Raw genomic sequence first — 25824 nt, 5'->3', positions numbered from 1 at the left:
AGGCTAGTTTTAGTATTTTTAGTAGAGATGAGGTTTTACCATGTTGGCCAGGCTGGTCTTGAATTCCTGACCTCAAGTGATCCACCTTGGCCTTCCAAAGTGTTGGGATTATAGGTGTGAGCCACCTATAGGTGTGCCCAGCCCAGTATGGAGTTTTAAACGGGATGGTCAAGATAGACCTCACTGAGATGATGACATTTAAGCAAAGTCTTAAAGGAGATAAGGGAGATAGTCATTCAGATACCTGCAAAAAGAAGGGTTACTGAAAAGTCTTGCCAGGCAAGGTGGCTCACGCCTGTAATCTTACCACTTTGGGAGGCTGAGGTGGGTGGATCACCTGAGGTCAAGAGTTTAAGACCAGCCTGGCCATCATGGTGAAACCCCATCTTTAAAAAAAAAAAAAAAGAAAAGTCTTGTGAGGCAGGGTGTATTCGTTTGGTTCTGGGAATAACAAAGTGGCCAGTGTGACCACCAGTGAAAAATGAGGAAGAAAGTATTAGAAGATGAGATCAGATTATGGGGCAAGATCATGGAGGTACTTCTGGGCTATTTTTATAAGGGTATCTGTGGACAGTCACAGGGTTTTGATTAGATTTGATTAGAGGAACTATATAATCTGAACTTGGTTGTCTTTGTCCATAGGTAATGTGTTTCATGGATTTAATTGCCTATCATGAGATATTTTTAGGAGTCTTACACACTACTACAATTAGATTAATTCCAAATAGCCTTAATTTCCCCAAGCCTATTTGGCCTGTACTTCTCTTCTAGAACAGTTTTTCTGTCACTTGGGTTTTTTTAATTGCAAGTGGTACAAGCCAGACTGGCTAACCTGGCAAGAAAGAGAAATTTACTAAAATTAAAAATTGAAAAACCAGACCTCCAAAAGTTTGAGAAATAAGGTGGGCCTGAGTATCTACCTGAATTGATATTGGAATGATTCCCTTCTAACCATTAGGTCACTTCTCTGAAGATTTTTCTGGCAGAGTTGTGTATAGTTTGAGTCACATACCCGTTCCTTAGGCCTTAGGGCTAGAATAGGGAATTGGTTTCAGGGACGGTTCCACCACTTTCTAGAATTTACCTATACATTTATGTATATTGCCTGTGAAATGATATGTACAAGATCATTCATTGCAGCATGGTAGGTAATAGCAAGATGTCTACCAGTATCTTCAAAAAGTGTAGACTGTGGATATAGCATATGTACTATAAAGTTTACACATTAGATTTTTAATAAATATGTGGAGTATTTATTTCATTTACCCAATCTTTATGCCCCTTTTTATGTATACTTGTTAAATTTTGAGACATAACCTAGAATTGTTTATTAATAGATGCTACCACGCTTCCTAGTACTAAGTTAGTGTTCATGTACATCTTACTGTAGCACTTTTTTTTTTGGAGGCAGGACCTTGCTCTGTCACCCAGGCTGGAGTGCAATGGCACAATCAAAAATGATCCTCCTACGTCAGCTTTTTGAGTAGTTAGTTCTATAGGCACGAACCACCTCATACAGATAAACAAAAAAAATTTTTTTTAATACGTATAGGCCGAGTGTGGGGGCTCACATCTGTAATCCCAGCACTTTGGGAGCCTGAGGTAGGTGGGTCACTTGAGGTCAGGAGTACGAGACCAGTCTGGCCAACATGGCAAAACGCCACCTCTACTGAAAATAAAAAAATTAGCTGGATGTGATAGCGGGCACCTGTAATCCCAGCTACCCAGGAAGCTGAGGCTGGAGAATCGCTTGAACTTGGGAAAGAGGTTGCAGAGAGCCCAGATTATGCCATCACACTCCAGCCTGAGCGGCAAGAGCAAAACTCTATCTCAAAATTTTTTTTTTTTTTTTTTTTTTTTTGTAGAGACATTGTTCTCATGATGTTGCCTAGGCTAGTCTTGATCTCCGGATTCAAGGAATCCCCTTGCCTCAGCCTCCCAGAGTGCTGAGTTATCAAACACTGAAGTGGATTGATTGTATTGTTTTGCCACAAAGCAAGTTTTAGGTATTACGTGACTGTTTTTTTCCCCCACTTGTAGCTTAACAGAGCATTCCAAGAAGAAGACTCTCCAGCTACTTTTTATTGCATCAGTATGCAGTGGTTTAGAGAATGGGAAAGTTTTGTAAAGGGTAAAGATGGAGGTAAGTGGTTGAAAAATATTTTGTTTTCGTAAATTACTTGTTTTTTTATTTGACAAATATTTATTGAATATCTATGTGTACTTGGGGTTACATTATTGAACAGAAGAGAAAAAGATCCTGTCCTTAGGGATCTTACTTTCTAGTTTACATTCTGTTGGTTTTAAATTTTGTTAAACTTATTTAATGAATTATAGCAGGAATAAGAGAACTGAAGAAAATAAGTCTGTGATCTTACATTGAAAAAAATTTAGAAATCTTTAGAGGGAATAAGAGGTTGCTTAAATTATGATTTATTCAATACAGTGGACTTTTAAAGTAACTTTATTGAAAATAAGATACTCTGCTATGTGCCGGCCACAGTGGCTCGTGCCTGTAATCCTAGCACTTTGGGAGGCCAAGGCTGGTAGATCACCTGAAGTCAGGAGTTCAAGACTAGCCTGGCCAACAAAGTGAAACCCCGTCTCTACTAAAATAATACAAAACTTAGCTGGGCATAATGGTGGGCACCTGTAATCCCAACTACTCGGGAGGCTGAGGCAGAAGAATTGCTTGAACCTGGGAGGTGGAGATTGTAGTGAGCTGAGATCGTGCCATTGCACTCCAGTCTGAGTGACAAAGCAAGACTCCATCTCAAAAACAACAACAAAAAAGTTTTTGTGTTTATGTATTTTTTTCAATTTTAAATTAATAGAGACCAGCTCTTACTCTGTTACCCAGGTTGAAGTATAGCAACATGATCATGGCTCACTGTAGCCTTGACCTCTCAGCTCATGCGATCCTCCTGCCTCCACCTCCTGAATAGTTGGGACCACAGATGTGTACTACTACAGTTGGCTAATTTAAAAATTAATTTTTAAAATTATTTTTAGAGACAGGGTCTTAATGGTGTTTCCCAGGATCTTCTGTGCTCAAGCGATTCACCCACCTTGGCTTCCCAAAGTGCTGAATTACTGAGTTCTATCTATATTGCCCATGCTAGCCTTGAGCTCCTGGGCTCTAGTGATCCTCCTGCCTCAGCCTCCTGACTAACTGGGACTATAGGCACACACTACCATATATGGATTTTTTTTTTTTTTTTTTTTTTAGATGGAGCCTTGTTCTGTCACCCAGACTGGAATGCAGTGGTGCAGTCTTGGCTCACTGCAACCTTTGCCTCCCAGGTTCGAGCAGTTCTCTGCCTCAGTCTCCTGAGTAGCTGGGATTACAGGTGCCTGCCACCACATCCAGCTAATTTTTATATTTTTCGTAGAGATGGGGTTTCACCATCTTGGCCAGGCTGGTCTTGACTTCTGACCTCTTGATCCACCCACCTCAGCCTCCCAAATTGCTGGGATTACAGGCCCAAGCCACCATACCCGACCCATATCTGGCTTCTTTTTACAGCTTTAAAAAAAAAATTTTAAGTTCAGGAATACATGTGCAGTGCAGATTTGTTACATAAGTAAACATGTGCCACGGTGGTTTGCTTACCTATCAACCCATCACCTAAGTTTCAAGCCCAGCATGCATTAGCTGTTTTTCCTGATGCTCTCCCGTCCCTCATCCCCCAGCCCCTGCCAACAGGCCCCAGTGTGTGTTCCCCTCCCTGTGTCCGTGTGTTCTAATTGTTCAGCTCCCACTTATAAGTGAGGACATGCAGTGTTTGGTTTTCTGTTTGCGAATTAGTTTGCTGAGGATGGCTTCCAGCTTCATCCATGTCCCTGCATAGGACATGATCGCTTTCCTTTTTATGGCTGCATAGTATTCTGTGGTGTATATTTGCCACATTTTCTTTATCCAGTCTGTCATAGATGGTAGAATGATTTATATTCTTTTGGATATATACCCAGTAATGGGATTGCTGGGTCAAATTGTATTTCTGGTTTTAGGTCTTTGAGGAATCACCACACTGTCTTCCACAATGGTTGAACTAATTTACATTCCCACCAGCAGGGTAAAAATGTTCTTATTTTTCCACAGCCTTTCCAGCATCTCCTGTTTCTTGACCTCTTTTTTTTTTTTTGAGGTAGAGTCTCACTTTGTCACTCAGGCTGGAGTGGTGTGGCGTGATCTCAGCTCATTGCAACCTCCTCCCAGGTTCAGGTAATTCTCCTGCCTCGGCATCTTTAATAGCTGGGATTATAGGTGCCCACCATCGTGCCTGGCTAATTTTTCTATTTTCAGTAGAGATGGGGTTTCACCATGTTGGTCTAAAACTCCTGACCTCAAGTGAGCCACACACCTTGGCCTCCCGAAGTGCTGAGATTACAGGTGTGAGCCTGTTTCTTGACGTTTTAATAATTGCCATTCTGACTGAGGTGATATGGTATCTCATTGTGGTTTTGATTTGCATTTCTCTGGTGATCAGTGATGTTGACCTTTTTTTCATGTTTGTTGGCCACATAAATGTCTTCTTCTGAAAAGTACCTGTTCATGTTCTTTACCCACTTTTTAATTGTTTTCCTTTTAATTATAAGTTTGTTTAAGTTTCTTTTTTTTTTTTTTTTTTTTTTTTTTGAGACGGAGTTTCGCTCTTGTTGCCCAGGCTGGAGTGCAATGGCGCGATCTCGGCTCACTGCAACCTCCGCCTCCTGGGTTCAGGCAATTCTCCTGCCTCAGCCTCCTGAGTAGCTGGGATTACAGGCACGCGCCACCATGCCCAGCTAATTTTTTGTATTTTTAGTAGAGACGGGGTTTCACCAAGTTGACCAGGATGGTCTCGATCTCTTGACCTTGTGATCCACCCGCCTCGGCCTCCCAAAGTGCTGGGATTACAAGCTTGAGCCACCGTGCCCGGCCAGTTTACGTTTCTTTTAAAGCTTTTGATGAACATGTGCTTCACTTTTGCCTTAAATTTCAAAAAGAATGTATTTAAATATTTTCTTTTATGCTTTTATTTTTTTAATGTTACTTTGATAATCTGAAGCAAATTGATTGCATAATTTCTTTTAAATGACAAAGAAACTGCTATTTTATGCTATTAGTGCTACATTTTGACTTGTAATACCCCAAATGGTTAGTTAAGAAATAATTTCTGAAAGGCTGGGCGTGGTGGCTCACGCTTGTAATCTCAGTACTTTGGGAGGCCCAGGTGGGTGGATCACAAGGTCAGGAGTTTGAGACCAGCCTGACCAACATGGAGAAACCCTATCTTTACTAAAAATACAAAATTAGCCTGGTGTGGTGGCACATGCCTGTAATCCCAGCAACTCGGGAGGCTGAGGCAGGATAATCACTTGAACCCAGGAGGCAGAGGTTGTGGTGAGCCAAGATTGTGCCATTGTATTCCAGCCTGGGCAACATGACCGAAACTCCATCTCAAAAAAAAAAAAAAAAAAAGAAAGAATTTCTGTTAGACCCTGATGGTTGTGAACGAGCCTCTCTTATCTTCTTTCCTGGTTCTGTTTTGGGTGAACTAAAAACTAAAAAGGAAGGCGCTCAGAAGACATTAAGAATCGGGCCGGGCGCGGTGGCTCAAGCCTGTAATCCCAGCACTTTGGGAGGCCGAGGCGGGTGGATCACAAGGTCGAGAGATCGAGACCATCCTGGTCAACATGGTGAAACCCCGTCTCTACTAAAAATACAAAAAAAAATTAGCTGGGCATGGTGGTGCGTGCCTGTAATCCCACCTACTCAGGAGGCTGAGGCAGGAGAATTGCCTGAGCCCAGGAGGCGGAGGTTGCGGTGAGCCGAGATCGCGCCATTGCACTCCAGCCTGGGTAACAAGAGCGAAACTCCGTCTCCAAAAAAAAAAAAAAAAAAAAAAAAAAAAAAAAAAAAAAGAATTAACTATAGGCCATGTGTGGTGGCTCACACCTGTAATCCCATCACTTTGGGAGGCTGAGGTGTGCGGATCATGAAGTCAGGAGTTCAAGACCGCCTGGCCCCATCTCTACTAAAAAATATACAAAAATTAGCTCGGCATGGTGGTACATGCCTGTAATCCCAGCTACTTGGGAGGCTGAGGCAGGAGAATTGCTTGAACCTGAGAGGTGGAGGTTGCAGTGAGCTGAGATCGCACCACTGCACTCCAGCCTGGATGACAGAGTGAGACTCTATGTAAAAAAAAAAAATATATATATATATATATATATATATATATATATAAAATAATTTGGCTAAGAAATAACCAATCTGATTATATAGTTACAGGTCACAATTGATGTCAGGCACAAAATTATGCAAGTCACATTTCTTTGAAAATGCATTTTGACCTTTTTTCCTTTAGATCCTCCAGGTCCTATTGACAATACTAAGATTGCAGTCACTAAATGTGGTAATGTGATGCTTAGGCAAGGTAAGTTTGATGCATATTTATGCCCTTGTGGGTGATTTGTCACTGTTAGGAATATGTTATCATTAGTCATCTATAGTACTTTTTTACTCAGCTGAAGAATGTAATTCATATATTAGGGCAAATAATGGAAAGTAGCCACTATTTGTTATCTGAGAAAAGGTCTTAGGGCTGTTGGTAAGAGCTAAGAAGCATCATCTCTCACTTTTTAAGACAAACCATATGTTGCAGCTTATAACAATATGGGCTGGTAGTCTGCAGATTCATGTTCCAAAAGTTCTCAATTATCCCTAGAGCAGGCGTCCCCAAACTACGGCCCGCGGGTCTGAGGCCATTTATCCGGCCCCCCGCCGCACTTCAGGAAGGGGCACCTCTTTCATTGGTGTTCAGTGAGAGGAGCACAGTATGTGGCGGCCCTCCAACGGTCTGAGGGACAGTGAACTGGCCCCCTGTGTAAAAAGTTTGGGAACCCCCTGCCCTAGAGGATTCATGCGGGGTTGGGGGGTAATATTAAGAAAGCTTTTGCAATATGAATATGTAGGTTTGTAAACATTATTTTTTCTATATAACTTTAAGGAGCAGATTCTGGCCAGATTTCTGAAGAAACATGGAATTTTCTGCAGTCTATTTATGGTGGAGGGCCCGAAGTTATCCTACGACCTCCAGTTGTTCATGTTGATCCAGATATACTTCAAGCAGAAGAAAAAATTGAAGTAGAAACTCGGTCTTTATAATTTTTAGGAAATAGAGAGTTCTAATGAGGAATCATTTTCACTTCCTGACATGTACACATGAGAAAACATTCCTAAAAGTGTGTTTATTTTCTTTCTTTTTTTAATCATTTAGCCCATTTATTTTTTCTTAGTGGGCATTATGGAAGAATATATTAAGATGTGTAAAATACCACAGGTTGGTATATTTAATGCTAAATACTTACCATAAAGTCTTTCAGTGTAAATTTTTTTTTTTTTTGGAGACAGAGTTTCGCTGTGTCTCCTACGCTGGAGTGCAGTGGTGTGATCTCAGTTCACTGCAACCTCTTCCTTCTGGGTTCAAGCGATTCTCCTGCCTCAGCCTCCACAGTAGCTGGGATTATAGGCGCCGTCACCACGCCCAACTAATTTTTGTATTTTAGCAGAGACGGGGTTTCACCATGTTGGGCAGGCTGGTCTCAACTCCTGACCTCAGGTGATCCATCCACCTCAGCCTCCCAAAGTGCTGGGATTGGCGTGAGCCACAGCATCTGGCCCAGAGTAACAGTTTTGAAAGAGGAGGGATAATTGTGAAATCAGTAGGTTATCTTTAATCTTTGAACTACATGGGGATCCCATAGTATCCTTTGTAGTGTTGTAAATACTTTTGCTTTGAAAACTTTTTCATCACCCTAAATCACCATAACTCTGACCAGTCTTTCAGTTCTCCAAAAGACTAATTTAATTGTATAGTTTTGTCATGGCTTCATAAAATAAAGAGCCTATTTTAAGTTGAAAGTAGTAGTCAGAAAATTGTTAATTTCCTAAAGCTCAGGAAACTAGGGTGTCACTTTTTTTGCACTGCAGCATATACAGTAGCTTATTAAAATTTACAAAATGTCTTTTTTTGAATGTATCAAGGATGTATTTTGAGTGGAATTTGTCAGCAGGTATCAGTAACTTATTGCTACTTATATTGTACAATGTTAAACTTCAATTCCTGTAACTTTGGTTAGTATTAATGTCAGTAACTAAAAAGCTTAGAGTTAGTTTTAGGGCACTTTTTATTTTGAGAGCATGAAATGTGGAATGTGTCACTGAGATTGTTGATGACACTAAGGCTACTTGTAACTTGATTTTTTAAATGAAATAGTCTTTTTGAATAATATAGTATGCACTGCTATTTGCTCGATTATGTAATGTCAAAAGTTTAACTATATTCCAAGTACAAAAACATACTGGATTACATTGAGGATGTTGAATAGCATTCAAGATGGCTTTGTTTTGGTTTGGGGCAGCTGTCACCAGCTAAAGCAATGTTGTTAAAATTAACTCAATAAAAATGATTTTAAAATGTAAAACTTGAATTTGAATTTATTTGATAGACATTAAAGGTAAAAGGTATAAGGTTTTTTAAATATTAATACCTTGTTGCTATTCTATTTTATGTATTATTTATTTTTTGAGATGGAGTCTCACTCTTGGCCAGGCTGGAATGCAGTGGCACAATCTTGGCTTACTGCAACCTCCACCTCCCAGGTTCAAGCGATTCTCCTGCCTTGGCCTCCCGAATAGCTTGTATTACAGGTGTGGGCCATCACGTCTAGCTAATTTTTGTATTTTTAGAAGAGATGGGCTTTCATCATGTGGGTCAGGCTGGTTTCTAACTCCTGACCTCAGGTGATCCACCTGCCTTGGCTTCCCAGTGTATTGGGATTATAGGCATGAGCCACTGCACCCAGCCAGTTTTTTAAAAAAATTTATTTATTTATTTTGAGACCAGGTTATGAGACTGGGTAATTTTTGTCTTTTTTTTTTTTTTTTTTTTTTTTTTTGGCAGAGACGGGGTTTTGCCATGTTGCCCAGGCTTGTCTCAAACTCCTGGGCTCAAGTGATCCAGCCGCCTCGGCCTCCCGAAGAGCGGGGGTTATAGGTATGAATCACTGCACCCAGCCTCTGGTTATTTCTTAATCAGAAGTATGCAAACACGTCATTCAGTGTAGTAAAGTTGATTTTTACTTATTTTTTTTTGACAGGGTCTCTCGAGCTCTGTCACCAAGGCTGGAGTGCCTGGCATTGAATACAGCTCACTGCAGCCTCCATCTCCTGGGATCAAGCAATCCTCCCACCTCTGCCTCCTGAGTACCTAAGACCACAACTGTGTACCACCACACCTGGATAAATTTATTTTTTGTCGAGACAAAGTCTCACTTCATTGTCTAGGCTGGTTATCAGTGCAGTAAAGTTTTGATGTTTAATGAAACAAATTTTATTAAGCAGCCATTTAAGATCTATTTGAAGTTTTTAAAAATATATAGTAAAATATTTTACCATAATCTTCCTCAAGGAGTGAATGTTACTGATTTTTTTGTGAATCACCAGAATTTAGTGTAATGCCTAATACTTAGTGGTTAATCAAAAAAGATTTGTTTTTAATAATGACTTATTGAATGTTTCAGTTACTTTATAAAGTGCTTTCCTACATTTAATCCTCTTAACAACTCTATGATATAGCTTAAGTGGTTTGCCCAGTCATACAGCGAAGAAGTGGCAGATCTAGGACTCCAACTCATGGCTTCATATAATAAAGAGCTTATTTTGAATTGAGAGTGGTAGTCAGAAAATTATTTACCATAATTTAATTTGCCTATGAATTCCTTTGAAACTGGTTGTGGTATCAGAAGTAGTGTCTGTTATTGGGATATATAATAAGATAGATACTGGTCCCTAACAGCCTATATATATATATTATTTTTTTATTTTTTTATTTTTTATTTTTTTTCGAGACAGCATCTTACTCTGTCGCTCAGGCTGGAGTGCAGTGGTGCAATCTCAGCTCACATGCAGCCTCGACCTTTTGGGCTCAAGTAATTCTTCCACCTCAGCATCCTAAGTAGCTGGAACTACAGGCATATGCCACCACACCCAGCTAATTCTTGTATTTTTTGTAAAGACAGGGTTTCTCCATGTGACCCGGGCTGGGTTTCGATCTGCCGAACTCAAGGAATCTACCTATCTTGGCCTCCCAAAGTGTTGGGATTACAGGAATGAACCACCATGGCTGGCCAATTTTTTTACATAAAATACATAATAAGTAAAGGGCTAGCAATACCATAGACTCGTAGGTAAAGATTGTTCTATGTGTTGACAGATGTGGGATTAAATAAATGGTTTCTCTAAGGATGATTTTCCTAGAAATACTTTTTTTTTTTTTTTTTTTTTTTTTTGAGACGGAGTTTCGCTCTTGTTACCCAGGCTGGAGTGCAATGGCGCGATCTCGGCTCACCGCAACCTCCGCCTCCTGGGTTCAGGCAATTCTCCTGCCTCAGCCTCCTGAGTAGCTGGGATTACAGGCACGCACCACCATGCCCAGCTATTTTTTTTGTATTTTTGGTAGAGACGGGGTTTCACCATGTTGACCAGGATGGTCTCGATCTCTTGACCTTGTGATCCACCCGCCTCGGCCTCCCAAAGTGCTGGGATTACAGGCTTGAGCCACCGCGCCCGGCTAGAAATACTTAAGCTGAGAATTAGGAAAATTGCAAAGGCTAGTGAGAGCCTATATATGAAGAGTCTATTGATTTACAGGCCAGGCATAGTGGCTCACGCCTGTAATCCCAGCATTTTGGGAGGCCGAGGTGGGTGGATCACTTGAGGTCTGGAGCTTAAGACCAGCCTGACCAACATGGTGAAACCCCATCTCTACTAAAAAATCAAAATTAGCTGAATGTGGTGGTGTGTGCCTGTAATCCCAGTTACTCTGGAGGCTGAGGCAGGAGAATTGCTTCAACTGAGATTGGTTTCAATGAGCCGAGATCGCACCACTGCACTCCAACCTGGGCAACAAGAGCAAAACTTGGTCTCGAAAAAGAAAAAGACTATAATACAAAGGTGATTAGTTTTGAGGCCCTGACATCGGTTTGTTTAAATTCAAATCCTAGTATCTATATTAACTTACAGCTATGATTTGAAACAATATTTAAAGTTCTCTGATCTCCAGTTTTCTTTATTTGCTAAATGAGAATGTTGTAGGTTGGAGTTTCCAGGAAGCATACACTGAGATGGTGTTCATGCATGCATATGTTTGTTGGGGAATAACAGGTGAAAGAAAATGAAAGAAACAGGATTGAGCAGGAGTGTAACCAAAATGATGCAGACCTGACAAATTCTCTGCCAGGCCCATAAAGCAATATGGAGCTAAGATTACCCATTGGCAGAGCCCTGCATTGGGCAGAAATGGCTAGCCCTTGTACTGTCAGTAGGTCTTGTTCTGTCACTGACTAGTAGCTACCTGGAAAAGAGAGTAAACTCAGCTTGACCTTGATGGAGCTAACAGAAGTGGTCACCCAAACCTATTCCTCTCAGCTGCACAGCAAGTGCTTTCTAGAAGAGGGGTCTGAACAGCAATCTTCATGCCTGCCACGCTAAATCATAGGATTATGGTAATTATGTGTATTGTTATATATGATATACACAACATAATTGGCACTCAGTGATGTAATTCATCATTGTCTTTCTCCTTTTCAAAATGTGTAATTTCTTTTTTTTTTTTTTTTTGAGATAGAGTCTCTTTTGCACAGGCTGGAGGGCAGTGGCATGATCTTGGCTCTCTGCAAATGCTGCCTCTCAGTTTCAGGCGATTCTCCTGCATCAGCCTCCCAGGTAGCTGGGACTATAGGTGTGCACCACCATGCCTGGCTAATTTTTGTATTTTTAGTAGAGACAGGGTTTTGCCACGTTGGTTAGGCTGGCCTCAAACTCCTGACCTCAAGTGATCTGCCTGCCTCAGCCTCCCAAAATGTTGGGATTACAGGCATGAACCACTGCACCAGCCCCAAAATGTGCAATTTCTTTTTTTTTTTTTGAGAAGGAGTTTCGCTCTTGTTAACCAGGCTGGAGTGCAATGGCGCGATCTCGGCTCACCGCAACCTCCGCCTCCTGGGTTCAGGCAATTCTCCTGCCTCAGCCTCCTGAGTAGCTGGGATTACAGGCATGCGCCACCATGCCCAGCTAATTTTTGTATTTTTAGTAGAGACGGGGTTTCACCATGTTGACCGGGATGGTCTCGATCTCTTGACCTCGTGATCCACCTGCCTCGGCCTCCCAAAGTGCTGGGATTACAGGTTTGAGCCACTGCGCCTGACCCCCAAATGTGCAATTTCTAAGGATGCAATATTTATTTATGTAAGAGTCCTGCCAAAAATATTTAATCTCAACCTATGAAGAGAAGATAAGCACGAATTTTTTGTATTTAAATTTCCGTAGTTTTGGGGGTACAGGTGGTTTGTGGTTTTGTTTTTTTCTGAGATTTTTGTGTTCTTTTAACGCGAGCAGTGTACATTTTACCTGATACGTAGTCTTTTATCCCTCAGCCCCTCCCAAACTTACATCCCAGCCCCCAAAGCCCATTATATCATTCTTATGCTATTGCATCCTCATAGCTTAGCTTCTACCCAAAAGTGAGAACATATGACATTTGGTTTTCCATTCCTGTGTTACTTCACATAGAATACCAGCTCCATCCAAGTTTCTACAAAAGACATTTTTTCATTCCTTTTTATGGCTGAGTAGTAGTCCATGGTGTATATATACACCACTTTTATTTATTTATTTATTTTTTTGAGACAGAGTTTCACTCTTGTTGCCCAGGCTGGAATGGAATGGTGCAATTTTTGGCTCGCTGTAATCCCTACCTCCCGGGTTCAAGTGGTTCTCTTGCCTTAGCTGCTGAGTAGCTGGGATTACAGTTGCCCGCCACCATGTTCAGCTAATTTCTGTATTTTTAGTAGATATGAGGTTTTTCCATGTTGGCCAGTCTGGTCTCAAACTCCTTACCTCAGGTGATCCGCCCACCTTGGCCTGCCAAAGTGCTGGGATTACAGGTGTGAGCCACTGAGGCCTTATACTTTTCTTTATCCATTTGTTGGTTGATAGGCACTTGGTTTGGTTCCATATCTTTGCAATTGCGAATTGTGCTGCTATAAACATGCATGTGCATGTGTCATTTTCATATAATGACTTCTTTCCCTTTGGGTAGGTATCCAGTAGTGGGATTGCTGGCTCAAATTGTAGTTCTTTTAGTTTCTTAAGGAATCTCTACTCTTTTTCCATAGTGGTTGTATTACATTTCCACCAGCAGTGTAAAAGTGTTCCCTTTTCACCACATCCATGCCAACATCTAGATTGTTGGGTGGGGAGCAGTGGCTCATGCCTGTAATCCCAACACTTTGGGAGGCTGAGGTGGGTGGATAGTTTGAGGCCAGGAGTTTTGGGACCAGCCTGGACAACATGGCGAAACCCCATCTTTATAAAAAAATACAAAAATTAACTGGGCATGGTGTTGTGTATCTCAGCTACACAGGACATGGGACATGGGAGGCTGCAGTGAGCCTAGACTGTGCCAATGCACACCAGCTTGGGTGACAGAGCAAGATCCTGTCTCAAACAAACAAAAAACAAAGGCCACATAGGAATATATATATATTAGGGAGTGGTATTTGCCAGCAAGTTCAGCAGTGGTTCCCTTTTTCTGGAGCAATGAAGCTCCTCTTTCCCACTCTTAATTGAGGATCTCGGGCTCCTATCCCTTTCCACTTGGCTAAGAGCTATTCTCAGGCCTAGAGTTTTTTCTTGACTACCCTCTTTACTATCCATGAACTGCTTTCTCATCTTGTAGTGATTACCCCAAAGACCTACAGTCCAGCTATTTGGGGTTACTTGTAGTTCTCTCTCATTCATAAACTCATTTGTTCAGTTCCCTCAGCTGAGAATTATCTTTTTTTCTCCACTTAGCAAAGTCATCCTGTAACTTAAATGCCAATTCTTGTAAAAAGCCTGTCCCAGAAGCCCTCCTCCTCTCACAATACTTTCTTTTTGTATCTGCAGTTCAAATGGGCAAGTTACTTGTTTTATTGTATCTGTATAGAGCCTTCTGCAGTTCAAATGGGCAAGTTACTTGTTTTATTGTATCTGTATAGAGGCTTCTGCAGTTCAAATGGGCAAGTTACTTGTTTTATTGTATCTGTATAGAGCCTTCTGCAGTTCAAATGGGCAAGTTACTTGTTTTACCAGTAAAAAAATACAAATAGTGTCACGGGTTGGGTTCCCAGGAAGCACTCTTACATTATTAGCGTGCAGGAGATTTATTAGGGAATGCTCTTGGGATCATGACTTGCGGGAGGAAAGAAAAGTTGAAATAGGCAGAAGAAGAAGGTGAGCTTCAATGAAGTCTCAACGTAATGCCTCAGCTGATCCTTCAAGTTGTTCTGCAGGACATGAGAAAACCCATCAGAATTGTGCCAAATGGAGGTGAGAGGGCTGGGCCTTTTATCCCCGTACTGATCAGTCTCTGGATGTGTCCTTCCTGAGAACATTATGACAATGTAATAACACTGGCATGAAAGAGGCTGACAACCGATGGCTGGCTGTGGGTATGACTCTTAGACTCTTGGCAGCAGCAGCTCAGTTCTTTATTCCTGAAGTGGGGTCTGAAAATTGCATTGCAAGGCCTACCACAAATAGTATATATCTCATAGGACTGTCAGAAGCCTAAAATAGGGTAACATAGAAAAGTACACAGCATTTGGTCTGGCACACAGGAACCAAAAACATGGCAAGTATGGTTATTATAATAGTATTGAGCTCTGTAGGTACAAACAGCAAGGTAGAGAAACGTGTTTATTTTTGTATCTCTAGTTTTAGTATAGGGCACTAGTATATTTTATCTTTCCTTTTTTTATTTTTGAGACAGAGTCTTGCTTTGTCACCCAGCTTGGAGTGAAGTGGCATGATCTCAGCTCACTGCAACCTCTACCTCCTGGGTTCAAGCAATTCCTGCCTCAGCCTCCCAAGAAGCTGGGATTACAGGCTTGTGCCACCACACCTGGGTAATTTTTTGTATTTTTAGTAGAGATGAGGTTTTGCCATGTTGGCCAGGCTGGTCTTGAACTTTTGACCCCAGGTGATCCACTCGCCTCAGCCTCCCAAAGTGGTGGGATTACAGGTGCAAGCCATTGTGTGTGGCCCTTCATTTTTTTTTTTTTTTTTTTTTTTGACATACTGCACCCAGAAACACCAGTATGTTCTATAAATACTTGATGTATTAATCAATATAAAAACTTGTAACCCTTTTGAAGTGGATGTTACTTTGAGTTGAACTGAAAGCTAAAAAACAAAACATCATTTAAAAACTTTTATTACCGGCCGGGCACGGTGGCTCAAGCCTGTAATCCCAGCACTTTGGGAGGCCGAGGCGGGTGGATCATGAGGTCAAGAGATCGAGACCATCCTGGTCAACATGGTGAAACCCCGTCTCTACTAAAAATACAAAAAAATCAGCTGAGCATGGTGGCGCATGCCTGTAATCCCAGCTACTCAGGAGGCTGAGGTAGGAGAATTGCCTGAACCCAGGAGGCGGAGGTTGCGGTGAGCCGAGATCGCGCCATTGCACTCCAGCCTGGCTAACAAGAGCAAAACTGCGTCTCAAAAAACAAAACAAAAACAAAAACAAACAAACAAACAAAAAAACCAACCTTTTATTACCAACATAAAAGAAGGCACAATATGTATCCACTTGCTTGAAAAAAACTTGTTCCAAAGGAAAACAAAAGTAATGAAGCAGTATTTGACAACTGTCAAAGAAGAGCCTCAGTTAACGGCTTCTACCACTGGATTATATATTTTTTAAATATAATCTTTATAGCCAGGGAAGGAGGTTTACTCAGTTTTTCCAAAGCTCATAAATGATGCCGTTGTTTATCTTCATTAATGTGTGTTGGACTTTATTTTCCTACATGCTCAATACAGTTGGTAGATCTGTTTTGATACTTACTGAGCACTGCTTTGTGCCAGACACAATTCTGGGGATACAGCAATGAGCAAAATAGTTTACTAAGTCCCTGTCTTAAAAAAATCTTACATTCTTGGTGGCGAGGACACTGACAAAGACTGGAGGGTAAAGAGTTAAAGCAGTGGTGCAGCTATACTTTTTTGGATACAGTGGTCTGGGCAGCCCTCTGAAAAGGGACCTGAAATACGCATCGAACATCGACGAGTTAAAAAAAAATCTGAAGGAAGTGTTCTGCCAGAGAGATCAGCAAGCGCAAAGGCCTGAAGTGGTTCGAGCCTGCGTGCTGTGGTACCAGCCAGAAAGCCAGAGGTGAGCGAGAGGAGGCAGAAGCATCATCATAAATACATATACATGGATGTTCTCCTGGTTTGAGACCACAGTGCTATGGGAGGTGGGGTTTACAAATCTCTCAGGAGGCCACAGAGGGCAGGATGAAGCCGATTTCCAACGGCGGAGCTACGGGGACGAGTTTCCTCTGCTAGAGCAGGTTGGACGGTTGCAAGGGATGGACTGCAACCCGCCCTCGGATGATCAACCTTCGCTCAGGGGCAGGCGCGGTCCGGGGAGGGCCCCGGCGGCCCCCGACCCGCGGGCGCTGCACGGGCCGCGATTACCAGCAGGCGGTGTAGTGAGCGCGCCTGCAGCAGCAGCAGCAGCATCAGCAGCAGCAGCAACAGCCGCCGCCGCCGCCGCCGCCCGCCCGTCCCAACGAGGAGGAGAAAGGAGGGGACCGGAAGGAGCCGCTGGTGCTGCGGGAAGTGGCAGGAGCGGGAGGCGGGGACCCACCTGGAAGCGCCGCGGCGCCGCTGTCGAGCTTCCTGCAGCGGCGGCCACCGGAGCAAGTGCCGTGGCGGGGGCGGAGAGCGGCCACAGCGGTGGCGCCTCCCTAAGTGGCCCGTGGCGTTCGACCCCGAGCGAAAGGTGAGCAAGAGCTCGGGGCACGTGGTGAGGGCCAGACATGCGGGAGGGAAATGAAGGGGGAGGTAATGCGGGTGGCAAACGATCGACTTGGGACCTGGATTTGGAGTCAAGTACCGGGAGGGGGTGGGCTGGAGGCGACGGCGGCGTCGGCTGCGACGGCGAAGCCCCCACGTGGGGCGGGGGTGCGCGCGCACGTGTGCGCGGGAGAAAGGGGGGCGGGGAGGGCTCTAGGGAGGGCGTCGGGCGCGCGCGCGCGCTCGCTCAGTAGCGGCCCACGTGACGGGCACGCCGAAAATCTGTTTCCACGTGACAGGGAGACTGGCTGAGGCAGCGTGATGCGCTGTTTGTGTAGTATAACCGTGGTAATCGGAGGTTTTTAAGATTGCCGCTTTTCTCCTGTGCTACGGAAAGGAGGAGACATATAAAGCGGAAAAGACTTCCTACTTTCTCTGTGTTTTAAATGTTCTCTACACCGTCAGTGAAGCGCTTTTTAAGTTCCGAAATACTGATTTTTCTGTACCGCCATGTTGGTATTAGAGGAAGCTCGCGAGATGCGAGTGGGTTTGTATCGCGAGATCTCTCGATTCTCGCGGGACCTCGTTGGCAGAGCAGTTGTCCTGGATGGCGGAGCCTTGGGTTCCGGGGGCCGGGGACCCGCAACTCTTTCTACAAGGCAAGTCGTTAGGGAGGGGCCCGGGGCGAGTGCCTCTTGGTGCCGGGATACGTGCTGCATCAGCTTCCCATAGTCTTGAAGGGACTACAGTAACCCCATTGAGGCAACACTGCCTTCCCCATCCCCCTGCGGGCGCTCAGCCACCTGCAGAAGCGTATGCACCCCTAAGCCGGGTCCTCCCCACGCAGTGATAGTTCCACCCTGTCCCACTCACTGGAAGTCCGGAGCCGTGCTCGCGCAGACCTGATGAGTCCATTGGATGCCGTTCTCTTACTTTAAAACGTTCTTGCTAGTTTTCCCCCTTCTTGCCATTTTCTAAAGTATTCCAGACCGGTTAACTACTCTGTCGCGTTTTCTGCTGCAGTACCTGTCTCCCATCTCCTGAAACAGAACACCTCCCGTCTGTTTTCTCTGGGTGTCATTTACTCCTCACCCTGACTTCGTATTTTCAGTAACTTTTTGGCAGTATTTGGAGGGCTCGTTATGTCTCTGACAGCACGTGAGGTCAGAACAAAATCTCGCTTTTAATCATTTTGTGCGTGCCTATTAACTCAGTTGTCGGTAGGGTTTTAATTACTACTGTGTTACTGAGGTTGCCATCTTTGAGGTTTAGGGATGGTTGTTTTAGGTTATATATTTAAGGTAATAGACTATTTCATGTGATTTTTTTTTTTTTTTTTTTTTTTTTGAGACAAAGTCTCGCCCTTGTCGCCTAGGCTGGAGTGCAGTGGCATGATCTCGGCTCACTGCAACTTCTGCCTCCCGGGTTCAAGCGATTCTCCTGCCTCAGCCTCCCGAGTAGCTGGGATTACAGGCGCGCTTCACCATGCCTGGCTAATTTTTGTATTTTTAGTAGAGACGGGGTTTCATCATGTTGGCCAGGCTGGTGTCAAACTTCTGACCTCAAGTGATCCACCTTCGTCGGGCTCCCAAAGTGCTGGGATTACGGGTGTGAGCCACCGCGCCCGCCTCAGGTCACCTTTTTAATAAAAGAACAAATTCATAAACTTTGGTATCAGAGTTTGAGCTTTGTTTTTCTTTTTTTTTTTCTTTTTTTTTTTTTTTTTTGAGACTGAGTTTCACTCTTGTTACCCAGGCTGGAGTGCAATGGCGCTATCTCGGCTCACCACAACCTCCGCCTCCTGGGTTCAAGCAATTCTCCTGCCTCAGCCTCCCGAGTAGCTGGGATTACAGGCAAGCGCCACCATGCCCAGCTAATTTTTTGTATTTTTAGTAGAGACGGGGTTTCACCATGTTGACCAGGATGGTCTCGATCTCTCGACCTCGTGATCCACCCGCCTCGGCCTCCCAATGTTTTTCTTAAGTGAGTTTGAAATCAGTTTTTCTCTCCAATTCCCTATGTCTCAGAAATGAATTTGCAATATAACTTTGATTTTTCGTATTCTTAAGTAATGTTTGGATTTTATTTAGTAGTTGCAGTACTAAATGGGGAGTGGGGAATTAATTACAAAACGAATCAGGTAACTAGTTAATTCATTTATAGTTTTTTTTTTTTTAAACTACAGAAGTTTTCTTTTTTTTTAATACAGAGAGGTATATAGTGTAGAGTAACACAGTGCTTGTTTCACGGTACCACAAAGTTCTATTCCTCATTCTTAAATCTGACTGTAACCAGTCTTTGTGGTTGCTGTGTATCATTCCAGATATTTCCATGTTTTAGTTTAGTTTTTATTTCTTAAATGAGTGGGAGAAAGTGTTGTTTTATGGGGTACCACCACAATATTGGCAATCAGTAAAGATTTTAAACTACATTTTTATTTAGTGATACATGCCTGTTTGTCAAGACTCACGTATGCATACTGAGATAAAAAGCAGATTTTTTTTGTTTGTACTGATTTTTTTGGTCGTATAATCTTGTGAAAATATCACAAGTAACAGTGTTATTTTTGCAGTAAAGTTTATTGTGCTGGGTAAGCTTTGCACAGAAAGTACATGTAAAACAAGATTTAAATAAATTAATGTTTCATCACTTGAGTTTAATATTTTTATGTTTAATGTTTGTTATATATTTACCTTTATATATTATATATCCTTTCTTTTTCTTTTTTAGTATCCTGGAATTCAATATATATTAAATATTCTAAGCTGTGACCTAAGTATACCTATAGGAGTTTCTCAGATGTTTTAAAAGTGTATCAGCGTGATTAAAATGATAGTTCTGACCATGCAATTTGGTGATCTCACCTGGAGAGTGGTAGATGTATCACTAGTTAGTACAAATGTATGTATACTTAAAGTTGCTAAGCGGCTATCATTTTCTAAGTGTTAAAATTTTTTTTTTTTTTTTTTGAGACGGAGTTTTCGCTCGTTACCCAGGCTAGAGTGCAATGGCGCGATTTCAGCTCACCGCAACCTCCGTCTCCTGGGTTCAGGCAATTCTCCTGCCTCAGCCTCCTGAGTAGCTGTGATTACAGGCACGCGCCACCATGCCCAGCTAATTTTTTGTGTTTTTAGTAGAGACGGGGTTTCACCATGTTGACCAGGATGGTCTCGATTTGTTGACTTCGTGATCCACCCGCCTCGGCCTCCCAAAGTGCTGGGATTACAGGCGTGAGCCACCGCCCCACCGGCCAAGTGTGGTTTTTGTAATTTTCCCTCAAGCCTACCAGTAATAATACTTATCAGACCAGTCACATTTGGACAAAAATGTCCGTTCTTTGGGCAGTGTGGTTTTTTTTTTGTTCTAACAATGCAAGTAGAAATGTTGAGGAATAGAAGTGAGTGTTGAGAGGCATGATGGAAGGAGGAAAAGGGGACATTGGGAGTGTAGAGGTCGATATTGCAATGGAATTGGACAAACTGGGGAGAAAAGAGGAATGTAGAAGGTTGACGGTGAGGCAAGAGCCATGGTCCAAGAATAGGCAGGCTCATAGGAGTTGGAGGAAAACCTGAGTTGACCAGCATTTGGAATCAGTATTTGAGGCAATTTTCTCCTCTTAACTAATTTTTTGGACAGTTCTGGGTCCATTCACAGAATTGCCAGATATCTCCTGTCATAAAAGTCAGCAACTTAAGGTGGTATTTAATTGAAACTCTGTAAATTCTTTACTTTAGATAAAGCCATTCTGTTAAATATTTGTTAAGTACATTTTATTATTATTTTTAGAAATAGGAAATTGTGAAAATGACAGTGAGTTTGAAGGTCACAGTTCTACAATGGCCTTTGCAAAGATATCTACATAAGTTTAGCTTGGTAACTGGACCTTTAATAGTCCATGTGTGCATCTGATCTATGAAATAACCTATGTTCCTTGCTCTTACAACTTTTGTTTTATAAACTTTTCTGTAGTGGCTCTTGGGACTTACCAATCTTTTACAGACATGAAATTATTTGAGGTACTTGGTAGAAACGTACTGTGAAAAATCCAAGGAAGAGGAAAAATGTATTTTTACATGGTTTGAGTTTGCTTAAGTAAAATTTAAAGAACCAATAGATTTTATTTTCGTTTTTCTCAATTATTATGGTCATAGAAGTGATGAAAGCTAATGAACTTCTGTGATCAGAGGAAATTAGTAACAGCGATAATACTCATTTGTTCTCACTTGGATTTTTTTCCTTAAGGTCTGACACCATGCCAATTTCCACGGACCTGTAACTTTATAAGTTAACTTAAATTGGGCCTGTTGGCTCATGCCTGTAATACCAGCACTTTGGGAGGCTGAGGTGGGAGGATTGCTTGAGACCAGCCTGAACAACATAGCCAGACCCTGTCTACCAAAAAAAAAAAAATACCTGGGTATGGTAGCGCACACCTATAATACCAGCTACTTGGGAGGCTGAGGTAGGAGGATCGTTTAAGCCTGGGAGGTCAAGACTGCAGTGTGCCATGATTGTACCATTGCACTCCAGCATGGGCAACAGAGTGAGTGAGACCTTGTGTTAAAAATAAAATAAAAACACTAAATTTCATATGAAAATTCAGTTTGGACTTACCTACAAGGAATAGTTACTGGAAGAGTTTCATTTTTAGAGTAGTATTTACGAGAGATTTGGTGTAAACTCTGGTGCAAATTTCTGTAATTAATGCTCTGAAAACCACTCTCAGTAAATATTTCCCAAAGTCCAAAGCCTGACTTGGTTATTTTGTTTGACCCTTTCCTTCTCACCTATTTTTCTTTTCAGCTGATCTTTTTCACTTATGTAGGTAATTTTTGTCTTATTAGAGAGGAAGAGTAGGATAACTTTCCCTCAGGAGAATATCACATTGTGATTAATCAGACTATTCAGGTATTATTATTACTTTTTTTTTTTTGAACTCCAGTATATTTATAAGTTAGAATCAGTAATTCAACTGACATTTATTGCTAATGATCTCAGCCATTTGAAACATAGCAGAAATCCTGAACATAATCTCTGAGCCTTCAAAATGACTGCAACCAAGTATAATAAGCCATTACCCTTTATTAGGCAACTACTAATTGGAGTTAGTCCAAAGATAAGAATCTACATTGTTGGCCATTGGATTAGGGACATTGGCAGCTGAAATGCCTTCTTTAAGAGAAAAGAACTATTAAAAAGTAGGTGGGACTTTAGTAGAATAGTGTTTTAAGGCCATTACATAAAGACTTTCACTTGTATAATCATTAACTTCTGAAAGAATGACAGTATCATAGAGCAGCCTAGTAAACTGATGCTTCACAATGATGACTTTAATCATAAATTCTTATTCTGTATACTGTGTTTAAGGAAGTAAGAAATTGGTGTCTTTTGAGATTGCTCTAAAAGTAAACATTTTCAAAACATTGTTAATTAAATGTTAAGTTTCAGTTTTCTGGAAAATTTACTTGTAGATCTCTCCTTATCTGATGATACCAAATAAAAATGGTACTAATGTGTATGGAACTTCCTTTGTTCTATTATTTTAACCTATTTGTCTTTCTACGTATTTAATATTTTAAGGAATTACTCCCAAACAAGGCTCTATTACATTTGATAGTTGATATCAGTAATGAACAACCAGTTGCCTAAAGATTAGCACATCTGCTCATGAAGAAAATGGTAAAGCAGATAATTAGAATTAGTAAATGACCTATGTATATAATTCACTTGTATAGTTTTGAATCCTAGTATTGAGTCTCTATTCTTAGCCCAAGTGTCCTAAGGTGCCAGGTGTTTCATTTTGTAGTGAGTCTTCTTCATTGCATTGCTGACCTTCTCTGTCTCATTTAGTATGTCTATTTAAACCTGATGCTTCCATTAGGGGTAGAGTTAAAGTAGATAGTCTTTGACTTGTGTGTAAGGTGTGTGTATGTATTTTAATGATTTCGAAAGCTGACTTGAGGAATTATATCTTGGGAATTAATATAACTATTATTAGCATTTTGATACATTTCTTCCATTATTTTAATGTATATTTTTTACATACTTGTGGATAAAAACATTTAGTTTCATGTCTTGCTTTTTAATCTACTGTTAGATAACACTTTTTCATTCTGACAGTGCGTCTTAATAACTACCATTGTAAATGATTGTAAAATGTTCTGTGCTGTGAACATACCATGTTATTCCCCTATGTGAAAAACATATTTGTACATGTTTCCTGTAGATAGTATCATCTCTTTCTTGTGTTGCCAAAAGTTATTTTTAGCTATTTTGAAGGCTCTTAAAACATACTGTACAATATTAATCAAAAGATATAAATTTGTATTCCCTTTGGAGTGGTGGTTAGTCTATACTCATCAACATTTAACATTTTTTGTGAAGGTTTAATAGAGGCATATGACACATTGTGCTTTATTTCTTTATTAGAGGTGAAACATGTTTATAGATGTATTTATCTTGTGAACTTTAAGATAAATGGAATTTTAGGATTATTGCCATCAAACATCTTTTTGTTTGTTTGTTTTGAGACAGAATCTTGCTCTGTTGCCCAGGCTGGAGTGCCGTGGTACAATCTCGGCTTACTGCAGCCTCTACCTTTCAGGTTCAAGTGATTCTCCTGCCTCAGCCTCCTGAGTAGCTGGGACTACAGACGCATGCCACCGCACCCAGCTAATTTTTGTATTTTTGTAGAGATGGGGTTTTGCCATGTCAGTCAGGCTGCTCTGGAACTTCTCATCTGAGGTGATCCACCTTCCTTGGCCTCCCAAAGTGCTGGGCTTACAGTGGTGAGCCACTGTGCCCAGCCCAAACATTTTGATAGAATTTTGTTGTATTGATTTTATGAAATTCCCCCCTTATCAGAACTATAATAAATAATACTGGTTTAATTCTGTTTAATGTTTTCAAGTTAGATTTAAATAAATTTAACTTTTTACCTCATCTGGCATTGGTGTGAAATGAGAATCTGAATGTTTTCCTCCAATTTGGTAATTGTCTCAACTCTATTATATAATGCTTTAATTTTTAAATTTTGTCATTTTTTTGTTATGCTTCGTTTTTATATTTTAATCATTTTTATTTTAAATTGTTATTTTTATCCCAAGCCTTAAAAACATTCATATTGGTTTTAGATGATTCTGTGATATGTTTAATATCTTTTGCCTTGGCTTTTGTCTTATTGTGGTGTTTGTTTTCTTATTTATTTTTAAGATTACTGTGGGCCGGGCACGGTGGCTCATGCCTGTAATCCTAGCACTTTGGGAGGCCGAGGAGGGGATCACCTGAGGTCAGGAGTTCAAGATCAGCCTGGCCATCATGGTGAAACCCCATCTTTAAAAAAAAAATAAAAAAGTTACTGTAAATTGAGGATAATAAAGCTATTTTTTAACAAAACAATGTTTTATAATTCCTTTTCTTGTCAGCCAAAATTTGAAATAATGATTTTTCCATACCACAGAACTTAGTTGCATTGAATGAAACAGTTTCTCCCTTAAATAGAGATAAAAATATTAAACTACTTAAAAGTATTATGCTGGCCACAATGGCTCATGCCTGTAATCCCAACGCTTTGGGAAGCTAAGGCAGGAGGATCATGTTAGCCCAGGAGTTTGAGACCAGCCTGGGCAACATAATGTGACCTCATCTTTACAAAAATACACAAAATTAGCCTAGTGTGGGGGGCGTGCACCTATAGTTTCAGCTACTCGGGAGGCTGCTGAGGTGGAAGGATCATTTGACCCCAAAAGGGTGAGGCTACAGTGAGCTGAGATTGCGCCCTTGCACTTCAGCCTGGGTGACATAGTGAGACTCTGTCAAAAAACCCTAACAAACAAAAAAGAACAGTACTAGAAACTGTAAAGAGAAAAACTACTTTGGCAGATTTTGGGAAATTAACTTCTAAGATAAACAGTTTATAAAGTGTTTATTAAACAGCAGTATACAACTTGACATCATGTACCTCTAATATATTTAATGAAAAAGTTTGATTTAACAGCTGTAGGACTCAGGTTACAGAATCACCATACCTTTCTTCAAATGTTGAGATGGCAGTATGATACATTTACTGAAACTTAATAGTAACATAAGACATTCAAGTAAGCATTAAGAAGGTATCTATGTCAATGAGAGCGGTTTTAATAAAGTGCTTACTTTTTACTATGATGTCTTTTTTTCTGTTATGAAATAATTCATAATCTCAAAATAATTGAAAAAAGGTATTTATGTTTATTTACATTTTAAAATTGTAATGGCTGCAAAGCTGTTATTTCATTAAATGGCTTTAATGTTTCCTGTTTGCAGATTTTTCTGGTTACAAAAATGCTAGTAGGAAAAACGAGATTTAAGTAACTGAGTGTGAAACAATAATAAATATTTGAAAAAAAAAAAAGTGTGTCCTGTGCTTGGAGAACACCTACAGAGAAGTGAAGATGAAGAATTTGATGTGATGTAATTTACTTCTGTCTTGGGTTGTGGTGAGATTTAAAGACATTGGAGCATAACTTACACCTTTTTTTTCCTGCTGGAATTGTGCTGCCCTGTAAGAGATGAGTTGCTTTTTCAAAATGTCATTGAAGTAGTCTAGGAAATAAGAGTTGCTAATTATATTCTGGCACTATTTACCCTCCTTACAATTTTTTTTTTTTTTTTTGAGACGGAGTTTTGCTCTTGTTACCCAGGCTGGAGTGCAATGGCGCGATCTCGGCTCACTGCAACTTCCGCCTCCTGGGTTCAGGCAATTCTCCTGCCTCAGCCTCCTGAGTAGCTGGGATTACAGGTACGCAGCACCATGCCCAGCTAATTTTTTGTATTTTTAGTAGAGACGGGGTTTCACCATGTTGACCAGGATGGTCTCGATCTCTTGACCTCGCGATCCACCCGCCTCGGCCTCCCAAAGTGCTGGGATTACAGGTGTGAGCCACCGCGCCCAGCCC

General features: G+C 41.2%; 2 protein-coding genes across 11 annotated transcripts in view; both read left to right on the top strand.

The window, feature by feature from the left end:
- The window catches only part of USP33 (ubiquitin specific peptidase 33), a 72363-nt gene extending 62646 nt beyond the window's left edge, over nucleotides 1–9717 (top strand). For both annotated transcript variants that reach the window (XM_039474042.2, XM_039474040.2), the window contains exons 22-24: nucleotides 2041–2143; nucleotides 6351–6419; nucleotides 6993–9717. In XM_039474042.2, coding sequence (XP_039329976.1) covers nucleotides 2041–2143; nucleotides 6351–6419; nucleotides 6993–7150 — 330 coding nt within the window. In that variant the 3' untranslated portion in view covers nucleotides 7151–9717. The remainder of the gene's footprint in view (nucleotides 1–2040; nucleotides 2144–6350; nucleotides 6420–6992) is intronic.
- A 6507-nt stretch (nucleotides 9718–16224) lies between these two features.
- ZZZ3 (zinc finger ZZ-type containing 3) overlaps nucleotides 16225–25824 on the top strand; it is a 124116-nt gene continuing 114516 nt past the window's right edge. For 5 of the 9 annotated variants that reach the window (XM_074381030.1, XM_074381038.1, XM_003921390.4 and 2 more), the window contains exon 1: nucleotides 16788–16877. Coding sequence is in view for 1 of the 9 variants with exons in the window: in XM_074381037.1 (XP_074237138.1) it covers nucleotides 16312–16877 (566 nt within the window). In the remaining 8 variants the exon portion in view is untranslated. Of the gene's footprint in view, nucleotides 16878–17135; nucleotides 17551–25824 lie in introns of those variants that run through there. The other 4 variants (XM_074381037.1, XM_074381034.1, XM_074381033.1 and 1 more) reach the window with 4 other exon arrangements.

Source organism: Saimiri boliviensis, chromosome 11, assembly GCF_048565385.1.
Source record: "Saimiri boliviensis isolate mSaiBol1 chromosome 11, mSaiBol1.pri, whole genome shotgun sequence".
Taxonomy (NCBI): domain Eukaryota; kingdom Metazoa; phylum Chordata; class Mammalia; order Primates; family Cebidae; genus Saimiri; species Saimiri boliviensis.
The sequence above is the reverse complement of the archived record's forward strand: the minus strand, read 5'-3'. Positions and strand labels throughout refer to the sequence as shown.